General features: G+C 36.9%; 3 protein-coding genes across 3 annotated transcripts; all 3 read right to left on the reverse strand.

The window, feature by feature from the left end:
- Positions 1–130: 130 nt before the first annotated feature.
- LOC132199706 (cytochrome P450 315a1, mitochondrial) lies at positions 131–7241 on the reverse strand. The gene is made up of 8 exons (XM_059624639.1): positions 7053–7241; positions 6153–6464; positions 1904–2085; positions 1624–1836; positions 1220–1356; positions 967–1158; positions 519–734; positions 131–458 (listed from the first exon to the last, which is right to left on the reverse strand). The coding sequence occupies exons 1-8, from the start codon at positions 7163–7165 to the stop codon at positions 342–344; spliced, it is 1482 nt and encodes a 493-aa protein (XP_059480622.1). The 5' UTR covers positions 7166–7241; the 3' UTR covers positions 131–341.
- A 1196-nt stretch (positions 7242–8437) lies between these two features.
- Positions 8438–10390, reverse strand: LOC132200290 (C-type lectin domain family 4 member F-like). Its single transcript, XM_059625647.1, has 8 exons — positions 10221–10390; positions 10090–10166; positions 9989–10034; positions 9796–9930; positions 9669–9732; positions 9400–9491; positions 9222–9330; positions 8438–8722 (listed from the first exon to the last, which is right to left on the reverse strand). The coding sequence occupies exons 1-8, from the start codon at positions 10284–10286 to the stop codon at positions 8487–8489; spliced, it is 825 nt and encodes a 274-aa protein (XP_059481630.1). The 5' UTR covers positions 10287–10390; the 3' UTR covers positions 8438–8486.
- Positions 10391–10489: 99 nt separating this feature from the next.
- LOC132200289 (uncharacterized) lies at positions 10490–12629 on the reverse strand. The gene is made up of 9 exons (XM_059625646.1): positions 12384–12629; positions 12246–12323; positions 12110–12183; positions 12013–12058; positions 11825–11959; positions 11721–11775; positions 11599–11654; positions 10958–11069; positions 10490–10804 (listed from the first exon to the last, which is right to left on the reverse strand). The coding sequence occupies exons 1-9, from the start codon at positions 12444–12446 to the stop codon at positions 10590–10592; spliced, it is 834 nt and encodes a 277-aa protein (XP_059481629.1). The 5' UTR covers positions 12447–12629; the 3' UTR covers positions 10490–10589.
- Positions 12630–12655: the final 26 nt, after the last annotated feature.

Genomic DNA, 12655 nt, shown 5'->3' on the forward strand with positions numbered 1-12655 from the left:
ATAATTTCAAATTTCAATTGTATCATTAATTCTCACGCTTTTTTCATCTGTTGCAAATAAACTGTTAAAGAAACCTAAGGTTGAAAGGCTCTATTGTTTTTTAGAGCTTGGACGAATTGAAAATAAACCATTCTTGTTTTAAAATTTATATTTTAAATTTTAATAATTCCATACATAATACGTATATATAATAGGTTTCCTTTCTAAAAATAATACAACATGTACACATAACAAAAATTAAGTTGACGACGAGATTTGGAAAAGTGACTCGTTTTTGTACTCTAAAGAACATTTTTGCGTATTTTTGCACCGGGTTGTGTGACCATAAAAAATTGCTCAGTTCACTTTCTGGGCACCAACTTCAATTTGAGTGGGTGATTGGGCACACTGACCAGCCTCAAAACCATGTCCACCTCTTTTTCTGGTTCCACCAATTCAATCCTAAATCCGGCCAATAACTGCAAAAGGCAATTTTTTATTTAAAATATACCAATAGCGAATTTTATGAAAAAAATTACTTGTGAAATAAGTTGGGTGAGTTGAATGTCTGCAAGTTTGCGTCCAATGCAGGAGCGGGCGCCGAGACCAAAGGGGATGGATGCGGAGGCGTGATTGACCCCGAGGAGACCTCCCGATGAATTTTCGCGAGACCACCGCTCAGGCCAAAAGCGCGAAGGGTCGGGGAAGTTTGCGGCGCTGCGTCCACTTGTGTACAATGATAAAAGAACCAAACTCTGCAAAATAAGAATAACTCTTTCAGTAAAATTTAATTTTCAAGCGATAAAAAATATTAGATGTTTAATTATAACAAAATTTTAACTCAAATTTTAATTTTTTTTAGACTAAATTTTTATTTCAGGCTAAAAATAAGATTAAAAAATTCATCAAATTAATATTTTTCTATATTATAAGAAATTAGTTTTTTTGTAGTGCACAGTAACAATTTTAACAGCAAGATTTACTTACGCCACCAGGGATGGTGTAGCCGGCGAGTCTGCTCTCATCAGGGAGGATGCGGGTGAGGAAAGGCGCCACAGGGTAGAGTCGCATCGCCTCCTTGACCACGCCGCGCAAAATTTGCGGGTCTTGCGCGGCCCGTTCCTGCGCGTCAGGGTTCTTGGCCAGCAAATACAGCACCCACTGCATCGTCACAGCACTCTGCATATTCAAATGACACATTAACAATCAAATTCGATTAAGGTTGTTTGTGAAGACTGACTGTGTCCCCTGCGGCCAGGATCAGGTCGGCGACGATGCGGACGGTGTCGCTCAATTCCACTCCGGCCGCCAACATGCGCTCCAACATGCCGTCGCCGCCGCGCGAAAACGGCAGCAAATCGAGCACCAAAGATGAAGCTAAAACAAAAATTCAATTTTAATTAAAAATTAGAGTCACGTGAGAATTTGTCTTTTTTTAGAAATAAAATTATATCAAGTCTTTTTGATTAGAATCTATGGAATAAAAAATTAAGTTTAATAATCCACCAGTAGCAAATCTGCTTGTTAGAAATAATTTCTGATTCAAATCAAAGCTATCTAATTGGAAAACCAATTCCCATGTTATTCTTTTCTTTTTTAAATCTTCATATATCAAAATAAATTTTGATCATAAAATATACAAACCTCCATGAACAGCGTGGTCAACAGCCCTCTCAAACCTCGCCCATGCGGGCAACCTGATTGCCCTGGCGACCCTGGCAGGTAGGAGGGACAGTTTTGACGATTCGCAGAACACTTGCCGCACTTGCTCGCTGAGTCCCCGCAATCCCGGCAACCTCCTGATGGCGCTGGAATGCTCCGCGAATTTATCTCCCCCGACCAAATTGGCCACTAGCACTGAAAAATTAAGGTTTTATTTTAATATACTGGGGAAAAAATTCTAATTTCGCTATGAATTTCGTACCTTCTGTTGACCACTGGTAGAGCGCCTGTTCGAGGCGCGGCACTTGTTGGTGCGCGTGTTGGCTCCACTCGGCAACCAAGTCGGCAGCCACTTGGCGACACGGCTGCTCCATCCCAGTGTCGGCGTCCTTCAGCATTATGGAGTTCATGATGCGACGAAAGTGCAGCCATTCTTCGCCGTCCCTAAAATTATATAAAAAACAACAAAATTATATTAAAAACTAAAATAAGCCATACTAATTGTAAGATCTGCTCATTTAACTTCTGTATTAAATATAACTTGAGTTTTTACTTCCTTCACTTTGTTTGAAATTTACCAAAACAGACACAATAACAATGTCAATTTCATAATGATCAGGTCATGTCAATAAGCTATAATCCTAATTTTTTTGTCATATTTTTTGTTCAAACAAATATCTCTAGCTATTAATTTTATTTTCAAAACCTAATATCATATTTTGCAAACTATTAAACAATTAATTAATAAATTTTTGAATATTTTTTTTATGGTTTATTAAAAAATAATAATCAATATTTGCGATAATTCAAAAGCTATCTTGTCACATCTCGTTGGAATTAACCAAAAAAAAAAAAAAAATGATAGTTATTACGGAAATAAATGTTCATCAAATTCGCTCCGGCTGATTTTTAAATTAACAATACGAAATAAAAGTGAACAGCAAAACTTATTTACAGTGGAAGTATTTATTTGTTAAATGCATAAAGCAAATGATTAGTCATAAAATTCTTGGCAGAAGAATCAGATAAAATAATTGAGCTATTAGCTCCTACATTATTTACACTTTCGATATAATATCTGCTGCAAACAAAAGGAGCAATTTGAGTAAATTTTGTATGGTGTGATCGTTTGGTCAAGGTCTGCGCGGGGATTCTCCGTTTTCAAGATCGTAACTTTTTTCGTATCCGCAGCACGAGTCGCGTTTCCTTTTTCTTCGATTCTTTTTTCTCGCTCTCTCGTGATAATCTGGTATCTATCTCGACCGAGAGGTCACTCAGTCGGTTTGAAAATCCACACGCGCGCGCGCCTTTGAAAAGTGAGATTTTCCAAGGTTACACAATTCGATTTATTCGCCGGCAGCTGCCACGGGGACTAACAAGCAAAAAGCGCAGAGCACGTGCGAGCGCGGCGAAAAATGAAAAGAAATGAATAAAAGCGAGAAAAACCCCATCTGGCGCAACCCTTGATTCAGGTAAACAATCTCAGGTACGAACAAAAGGGAGAGTTTTCCTCCCCTCGACCGCGGCCCAGAGAGACACGCGTGCAATAGAATCACACAAACATGTTTATGGGTTTTTAAAGTGGACAAAAAAAACTTTAAAAAAAAAACACAACAATTAAGGTAACGTAAAATGAATTCAAATAAATAAAAAATTAAAAAAAAAAATTGGTTCAGCCTTTCAAGTAAATTCGTGTGAGTTTCCCAGAAAACAAAGAAGTTGCGGGATGCAGCTGTAACGAACTGCAGCTGGAAATAAATGTTTGTCTTCTTTTATTTTATAATGGTCCCGATTTCGCTTGGAAAGCTGCAGAACGACCGGGTTATTTGTGAGCGCATCAAGCAAACTTCTGTTGCGACGAAAAGCAGTCACCGCGGCTTCGCAAGAGAGGTGAAAAGGACACAGACTTAACGGGACTCAACAAATGGAAAGAAAAAAAAAATAAAAATAAATAAAAAGTTTTCAGAAAAAATAAATAAAAATTTCTTCAATGTTTTAGGATCAGCTTTTGATTTAAATTTTGTAAAGAAATGCTCGCAATTCTGACTTTTATTAAAAAAAAATTAGCTTGTGTGAAGCAGCTAAAGCATCTAAAAAGTATTTGGTATAGTCGTAAGTTATTTGGTTAATTATTTCATTTGAACCCCTTGGTGTATTTAAGATTTAAGAAAAATATTCAATATTGTCCGTATAGCGGATATAAATTTCTTGGAACTAAATTAATTCAAATTTAACTATAAAAGCAAATTTAGAAATTCATTTCCAATCCAATCAAATAAATATTGACAAAACCTTTCACAGTTTGATCCTCCTCTCTCTTATCATTTTTTATTAAGAAAAATAAATCCATTTTTTTTTTTTAAATCAGGTCCTTGACCTTACTTGTACCAACAGCAAATAGATGAGGAGACTTGCGAATCCAACACATTTTAAGCATGCGAAAAAGGTGTCTGTTGATATCAACGATGAATGAACTTGGTTGGCCGCGCGCGAAAGAATACATAAAAAGAAAGGTGAACGTTCGCAAGCAACCGCTCTCTGCGCTGTGGATCCGCTTTCATTCCCGAGCCAGAAATTCTCTGCTTCATCTCTCTCTCGCTAAATTCTTGTTTGGAAATCGGCTCTCTGCATTTTTAAGTATCATAACCGAAAGATAGGCAAAAAGAAAAAGAAAAAATCAAAATCCGCATTTGCTGTTCTGATGGCGAAAAACAAGTTTGTCCCTTTAGCCGCAGCATATCTCGGCGGAAAGGGTGACATCATTTTTAACGAAGAGCCGCGCCGACGATATATGCGCCCTTGACAACGGAGACGACGGTCTCGGTCACAGGTCAAGGTCACTTTCATTGGGCACGGGAACAATTTCCGTGTGAGACAGAGAAAGAGTTCAAGAGGCTTTTGTTTAGTAAGGGCAGGTTTCATGGGCTGGAAATTTCAATCAACATTTGCTGCGTTAAAAATATAGGAAAATTATAGGAAAAAAAAAATTTATTTTCAAAATATAATGTAATCAAATTAAAATAAAATTTAGAAGAAAATATTGTAAAAATTGTTTATTAAAAGAAAATAATTAGAAAAATTTAGCAAACTATGATAGAAAAAAAATATATTTAATATCAATTCATGCAAATTGAGAGAAATACCCTTAAATTGCTAAGGTCAAATTTAGAATATCAAAAACTTTTTAAATAGCATTTTTACCGCCTTGTAAGTTTTGCAAGTCATGGCCCTTGCTGAAAGTCAAATGACAAAGTGTATATCTCTTGTAATCAAGTGCAAGTTAAGCTATTTAAGTTGCACTCTTCTCGTCACATTGCACATTGTCCAACTCCTTAGTTTTTCTTTTAATTACGTGCAAACAAACCCGTCTCGGGTACGCATCAGTCGATGAGTCATGAAAATTTAACGCTGTCGCTGCATTGCCTGGCTGCAAGCGCGGAAAAAACGAGTGTTTGGAGCTGCTGATTACAATGAGGAGTATATATGGTTGATTGGAAAAGTCCTTGCACCGACCTCTGCTGCCGCGGGTAACTTATGCGCTGCTTAAAAGCAATCAGGCTCCTCTAGTTATTCCAAAGATGCGCTCTCTCGTCTTTTTCCAGCACAATATAATAATAAGTCCGAATGTGAATGAAATAAATGTAACAAAACCGGCAGAATTCTCTACCTTTCTGCTACGGGGAGGTAAATATTACGTGAAAAAAAAAACTCGGCAGAGGTATATAATGAAAAGGTAAAAAGGCGATTTGCCACGGCCAGGTAGAAAAAAAACTGGAGCGAAATATTTCGGGAGAATGAATGAAAAGGAAGAGCTGCCCTTGGACTTGAAAAGAGAGCCGCCGGCCAAATTTCCATTTTATGGTTCGGTTGTTTTGTGTTCGGGAGATAAAATATTTTTATGTCTTATCAGAGAGGCGAAATTTATCGCTGCGCGTTAGGAAGACCTTTATTTTTCCTTCGACTTGCGTGGTGCAAAATTGATGATTCACAAGCAAATGTTGTTCTAAAGGTCAATTTTTCTTATTATAGACCCGTGTCAGCGAATTCCGCGGACTGAACAAAGACCGCAGCGTAGGGAGAGGCGTTAAAATGTTATAATCATCTGCGGTTCGAAGAAAAAGAATAAAGTATAAGATATGCATTTTTATAACTTGCGCATATAAAATGTGCAAATTAAAGAAGATTTTTATGAGCAGAAAAACTCGTTTATTTGTTAGTAAAATTCTTAATATTTAAAAAAATTTAATATTTACTTCTAAATTGTTTTGAAATTTATTAAAATGAGATAATATTTTTATCTCTGTTTGATAAAAAATTTACTTCTTTTCATCGCATTAATTTATTTAAAGCTTTTTTTATGATCTCGGTTACTTTTAATTAGTAAAACTAATTTGATTATTCTCCTTTATTGTTTAAACTTTCATTGAATTTTTCTAAAATACTCGCACACTTCCTTATGCTATCTCAAAATCTAACACTAAAAAGCAAAAAATGGAGAAATTTTTACTCACATAAAGAGCAGTCCTCGTTTGCATCCGTACAGCTGGTTGTAGAGGATCCAAGCGTCCGGCAACAGGTTGCGGGGGTGTTTGCCCTCGAGCTGGAAGACGCGGCGCATCTCCAATGGGTCGGCCACGAAGTAGGCGTCCACAGGTCCGATGGCCTCGCGGTACACAGGACCGAGTTGCGCGTGCCGCAGGTCGACGTACCTGTGCAGCTGGGCGGCCGACCCTCGCAGCCACAGCGAAAGGGTGGTGCCCACCAAGGGCAGGCCGCGTGGCGACGGCGCCTCACGCACCACCTCCTCGCGCTCGCTCGCCTCCCTGCAATTTTCAACATCGCGATTTTGAGACGCAATAATTTCAGGTGCAGCAAGGAGAGGTGCAGAAAAAAAATTGAAATGAAATGCACTTCGTAAGACCGCGACTCGTATTTATTTTATTTTTATGCAGGTATCGGAAGTTGACGGCCCTGATTCTGGTTTAGAGGTGTATAAAGTTACCTACCAAGGCTTAAAGATTTTTTTTTCAAATTCTTCATTTTTATTTTGGAATGCGTTGGAGATGGGAAATTTAAAAAAAAAATAATAATAAATGACAAGACAAAATTGAAAAATAAATTAATAAAAATTTATTTTTTTTATTAAAAATTTGGACTGGTATTCTAGAAGCATCAACCCTTTTCTTAAATATGATGGAAATTACGTAATGAATTTAAATAAATAAAAAAATAATATAATTTGTGAATTAACTTTATAACTAAGGTAAATATTTTGTTATTAATTTTCGACTCAATTAAAACAATTATGGTAATTTTGATCACTTCTAGAATGATCAGTCAATCAATGATCAAAATTAAATTAAATTTTTACCAAAATTTTTAAATAATATTGAATTACAAATGTAGCTCACCTGATCGCTGCCGTGTGAGAGACGGTCGCCTGCATCCGTCTGGGTAGGATGCGTTGGCCAGGGGCCGTGCAGCCCCCGCGGGGGCACGACATGGCCAGCACCTTGCTGAGCATGTTGCGTGTTTTTGGGTGTGCGCGCGTTCCGGTGTGCTGCGGTGCGAAGAGTGAGCGCGCGACTGATGATCGAAAAGCACGTCGCCGGCTTTTCTCTCCCGAGAGCCCCTCCAGTGCGGGGGCGGCGCCTCCTTTAAAGGTCTTCGTCGGACCCCTGAAGCCGCCTTAATGTGGATCGTAGACGAAAATAATGAAAAAAAGTAAAGACCGGCATCTCATCTGTATGATTTTTAAAAATGTTCTGAAATAAAACTGAATTATTCGAGGTAATTTGTTATAAATGTTGGACAAAAATTTTAATATTTTTTTTTTAAATTAACGTTACATTTAAAATTGCACAGTAACAGAAATCTAATAATGCTCCTCAACATTCCTCACGGACAACAATTGAAATGAGCTTAAGGCGGATGTGAAACTTAATGCGTTGAGAATTTCGGTGCAAACAAGTTGGGGGTGCGAGATCGTTTCGGCAAAGAAAGATGACCGCAGCAGAACTAATCCCTCACAGCACCACCCAAGTGGAAAATTTCCCCGAATCGCGCAAGCAACCGTGTGAATAAAAAAATTCCAGCACACGCGCGCGCGACACGTGTCCGCGCTGAGGTGTAAAAGTTGACAAAAAAATAATAGCAAGCGCAAGTAATGCGATTTACTTTTTTTTCATGCGTGCGCTCTTGAAAATATATACCGTTTTTTTTCTATCCATCCACCCCCTATGAATGACGTGCGTCTTGCACCTTTTTTCCTGTTTATGTAACTTAAAAAAAGAAACGACTCTTCCTTAATTTTCCAGCTGATTTGCGCATGAAAAGCACCTTTGCTCTTTGTTGGCCGATTCGGGGAAGGTCCTACCCTGAGGTGATGCGCAGGAGGAAGAAGAAACATTGACCTCTCCTCCCGCGACTGGATTCCTGTGGGCCAAATAAACGAAAACATTTCCATTCAATTTTTTTCCCATTTAAAAAAAGAGGCAATCTGGTATTGTTTGTCTGATTCTGGAATCCTCCACGGAGGCTCATCTAAAATTTTTTTTAAGAGTAGGGGAATAAATTGAATTTCTAGAAGAGAAATCCGAAGAAATATATATAAATAAATCATGTCTAGAGAGACGAATTAAGTCAATGCTGTAAGCGAGAAGCGCCTGAATTTGAATTGAAGATGATCAATATATCTATTTTAATTGCTGAACGCAGAATATGTAAATAATTTATACGTGCGTCTTGGATGACCTTCTTGAGCGAGAAAAAATACATCAGAGTGTTGCAACGAAAATTATATATTTATTGTTTCTCTCAAAGCAATTTGACCAAACAGACCGCAATCAGTCGGCATTTTTGCAGATGAAATAGTTGTCCGAGTCGAGGCAGGAGAAGTCGAACAGCCTCTTACCGCAAATCACCACGCACGTCGACTTGTCCTTGCCGAAGTCGTTGGGCTGTCCGACGCCCCACAGGCCTTTGGACACTCGTCCGCCGGGTTCGCCCGCGAAACTTGCCGACCAGTGGTAGTCGCCAGGCTCGTACCCGATGTCACTTGCCCCAGTCCAGTAACACTCATCTAAAAAAAAATTGCAGGATTACTTTTGGTCGGCCAAATTGACGTCATTAAAAATATGGAATTTGGAAATTCCAACTAAGAGGAATTGATTAGCTTCGAAGGTCAGTTATTTTTGCTTCAATACCCCTTCCAGTCCCATAACATTATAGATCCAAGTAGCAAAAAACTCATGAATTCATGTGATAGAGAAGCAGTGCGCAATAATAATATGCTTATTGTTAGATTAAAATTGAAATTGAACACAATCGTCACAGTGTTAAATAAACAATTTCATTTTGCATCGTTTCTGAAATGCAAAGAGAATTTAAATTTTTGTTGTTAAGTGTCTCAAATTAAATAATCTATTAAATAAAAATTAACTTATCTACTTTCCGCATAAATAGATCCAGATCAACAATATAAAAACCAGAAAAATTCAACCACGGAAAATGAAGTATTGAGGGGGTAACTTGCAACTATATTTTTACTTTAGCCTATTAAAATTTTAAGTATCTCAAACCATTATGAGGCATCAGTTTCCAGAGAAGCTGAACTTCAGCGTCCGAGTTGATAGACGCTAATGTCCAATTTAGGGAGTCGCAAAATTCCTCTGCCGCAAACCAATTTTTCTGCACAATTTACATTGATTTAAAAATTAGTTTGTAAAACGTGATTTCAACCGTAATCATCATCGTTACCATATCTTGGCTGAAAAAATAATTAAGATTGACCTCCTTGGCTTCTGGTAAAAAATACTCTGGTTCTTCTGGCTGCTTTTTTAAGTCGATGGCTAAAAAGGAAACGAAAGAATAATTTAGACACATCATTTAATTTTAGGCTAAAAAACGTTTTGGAAATAATTTTGAGATGATTTAATTTATATTTGAATATTTATTTAACGATTTATGAGGTTTTAAATGAGGTGTTTAAAAATTGTATTTATAAAAAGGTTGAAAAAACAGCAAACCTTTTGCAGTTGTGGAAGTGCTGGCCGGTTGTGAATTTTCTTGAACGGGTACCAAAGCAGCAGGCTTGGATAAAAATTTAAATGCTCTGCATAATTATAATAATAAAAAATCATTAAAGTGACAAACCTGTATATCTTCTGGAATCATAAGACTGCTTTCTTGCGAAACTCTCTGCATTTTTGACGGTGCACCATTATTTAGCTCTAATTGGTTCAAGATATTTAAAATTTTGTCAAGTTTCTCGTCCACTTTATTCAGTCTCTGCAATTTTTATTGATATAATTTTCAATTCTTAAAGCAATAAATTAGTGCGTCCCACCTGATTTCCAACTGTCAGAACGGATATAAAGTAGTTTTCAATCGTCCTGCAAAAATTTAAAGCTTTACTACTTCCTGACTGTCAAGAATAAATTTCAAAACCTGAAATAATCCGCCAGCTGGGCGTGAATTTTCGCTAAATACTTTTGAGCCGCCACATTTTCATTCTCCGCAATAGGCTGCAATTTTTAATGCAAGAATAAAATTATGTGATATAAATAAATTCAACTCACTGTGGGAGAGGCGTGTGTGCTGATAATACTGCCAAGGAGAGTGACCGCAAGAAATAAACTGTACATTTCGAAAATCGCTAAGAAACTGCGCCAGAAAAGAAAATAATGCAATTGCCTTTCTCAATGGCAAACTCATCCTTATATCGCCTCGACTATTGTTTTGTCGCACTTCCTACGTATATACAAAAAACAAATCCCACAGTGATTCTCAATAATAATTTCCACATTCCAATCTTTGAACTCGCGACCCTCAATAAAACACAGCAGCGTTCCAATTAATTACGAGCGATAAAACGCTTATTTTATTTCATCAGCTCTCAAGAATAAAATTATCAATTTTTTCTAATGGAAATAAAATAAAAAAATCCTTCAAAACTTTTGACAAATAAAGTAATTGGAGTAAGAGCAGTCAAGGTCAAAAAGTTTCTCGTCGTTGAGAGCGGCGCACGAAGAATATTCATTTGCGAATCCGTCAGGTTGACCAGTGGCCCACAATTCCAGCTCCACCTCGGCCGTGCTGTCCATCCAATAGAAACGTCCTGGTAAATGTCCATCGTCCGATGCAGACGTCCAGTACCACCCATCTAAACATGTTGTTATTATATTTTGTTGCAATTTATTTATAATAATGAAAAAAAAGTTCACATTTGGTTGTTATCCGGAAATTTAAATTTGACCTCGAACAAAAAATTTAATTGAATAAAAAATTGAAAATAGAAAACAACAAAATTTGTGACCTTTATGAGGAGCGAGGCGCCAAATGAGAGCGAGCTCATCGACCGTCTTGGGGCTGGCCAGAGTCCAGTTGTGCGAGGCGCAGAACTCCTGAGCCGCGGCCCATTTGAATCCCTGCAAATTAATTCACGCGCCGCTCACAGTAATATTCAAATTAGAGCTAACATTGACCATCAATTTTAAGGTCAGAACTCTCTGCAAATTTGCAACTGATATTTTTGCAAGTCAACACTTCTTGGCCAGACAGTTTCATATTTGGCGAGAAAACCCGAATCTGTCAGGAGAGAACGTACGCTGGAAAAATGTGAGCTGCTCTCGCTGCTTATGAATCAGTTTCGTTGTGCGAATTATAACACAGATGATGTCCTTTACTTCTGATGGAAGATCATATGTGTTCATAAGCGAATCTTCAACGTTATTAAAAAGCCTGTCATATCGTAATTCTAAGTTGATTAATATTTTTTTATTAATTTCTTAAAGATTTAGTGAATTTCATTTTTAAACAAAAAATTATGTAGTGAATATATTTTTTTGTCAGAGAGTAAAATGGTAAATATTTGGACAAATATTTGTGATGGAGCATTAATTTGATATTAACTTCAGTTAAAAATCCGGAATCTAAATTATTTAAACGTAAACTTACTTCTGTATTGCTGATGTAGTACTTTTCCTCATCAGTTAGAACTTGTGGGGTCGAAACTATAAATTCGGATTAAAAAAAAAATATAAATAATGTGTACATCGAATTAATTAATATAAATTTACAATTAATTATCTTCTCTTCCTCCAAAACCTTTTCCTCCTCCTCTGCATTGGTGGCCTAAAATAAAAGTATCACTTTATTTTAAGAATGATCTGTTAAATTAAACCTCTGTCGTCGAAGAAGTATTGAAATTATTTGAATTTTCTGGTTTGACCAATTTCCCTCCAAACGTGATTTCGCTTTCACTCTGCCTCATTCGATTCAAAATGTTTTGCAGAACCTCCATCGTGGTCGTTTGGTGCTGAATAATTTTCTCTTTAATAAATCTTTGCTCTGCAAAATTAAAACGCTCACCTTGGAAATTTTTCTGTCTAACGCGTTGATCAGCGTATGAGTTGTCCTGAAAAAAAAATAAAAACTAAAAAAAAGGGATCGAATTTAATGAAATTACCTGAAGTTGTCTCTACTTTCTGAAACTAAGGTGGTGAGGAAGTCGGAGATTATGTCATTCCCAGACTGCACAATCTGGACGTGTAGGAATTTACATGGATATCAATAAAAATACAAGAATAAAGTTTTCAACTCACGTTTTGAATGGCGCCGAGTAAATGTGGGTTGGACGTCGCAAATTCTGTGACCGCGTCATTATCATGCGTTCGCGATTCCTTTTAAAATTGTTAAAAATATAAAATTTCAATTATAAAAAAAAAAAATGGATTTTTTACTTTTCCAAAAGAAGCTGTTGCAGCAACGCTTAGTAAAAACCAAAAACGGAAGCAAAATTCCATTTTTATTTCTAATATTAGAATCGGATGATTGAAGGAACAGAATATCGCAGAGTGCACTTTCTCGAGTGATGCACTCGCTGCGGATGAAATAATAATATAATTGGTTCCGTTGACGTTATAATTATCTGCTTCTCGTTATTGGATATTTTTCAAACACATCATTAGTTAGCGTAATACGCACATGATTTAATGATGTGCTCTAGAATAAT

Source organism: Neocloeon triangulifer, unplaced genomic scaffold, assembly GCF_031216515.1.
Source record: "Neocloeon triangulifer isolate White Clay Creek 2 clone unplaced genomic scaffold, ASM3121651v1 ptg000014l, whole genome shotgun sequence".
NCBI lineage: Eukaryota > Metazoa > Arthropoda > Insecta > Ephemeroptera > Baetidae > Neocloeon > Neocloeon triangulifer.

What these genes read in the sequence shown, in the direction of transcription:
- LOC132200290 (XM_059625647.1), bottom strand. Translation starts at nt 10,286, where the DNA reads ATGTACAGTTTATTTCTTGCGGTCACTCTCCTTGGCAGTATTATCAGC. An exon ending in CACTTCCACAACTGCAAAAG is followed by an intron (nt 9,492 to 9,668) that starts GTTTGCTGTTTT and finishes TTTCCTTTTTAG; the next exon opens with CCATCGACTTAAAAAAGCAG. An exon ending in GAAACTGATGCCTCATAATG is followed by an intron (nt 8,723 to 9,221) that starts GTTTGAGATACT and finishes ATTTTTTTTTAG; the next exon opens with ATGAGTGTTACTGGACTGGG.
- LOC132200289 (XM_059625646.1), bottom strand. Translation starts at nt 12,446, where the DNA reads ATGGAATTTTGCTTCCGTTTTTGGTTTTTACTAAGCGTTGCTGCAACA. An exon ending in TAGACAGAAAAATTTCCAAG is followed by an intron (nt 11,960 to 12,012) that starts GTGAGCGTTTTA and finishes AAAATTATTCAG; the next exon opens with CACCAAACGACCACGATGGA. An exon ending in GCGCCTCGCTCCTCATAAAG is followed by an intron (nt 10,805 to 10,957) that starts GTCACAAATTTT and finishes CAACATGTTTAG; the next exon opens with ATGGGTGGTACTGGACGTCT.
- LOC132199706 (XM_059624639.1), bottom strand. Translation starts at nt 7,165, where the DNA reads ATGCTCAGCAAGGTGCTGGCCATGTCGTGCCCCCGCGGGGGCTGCACG. An exon ending in TCTCACACGGCAGCGATCAG is followed by an intron (nt 6,465 to 7,052) that starts GTGAGCTACATT and finishes TGAAAATTGCAG; the next exon opens with GGAGGCGAGCGAGCGCGAGG. An exon ending in TCCTGGCCGCAGGGGACACA is followed by an intron (nt 1,159 to 1,219) that starts GTCAGTCTTCAC and finishes TTGAATATGCAG; the next exon opens with AGTGCTGTGACGATGCAGTG.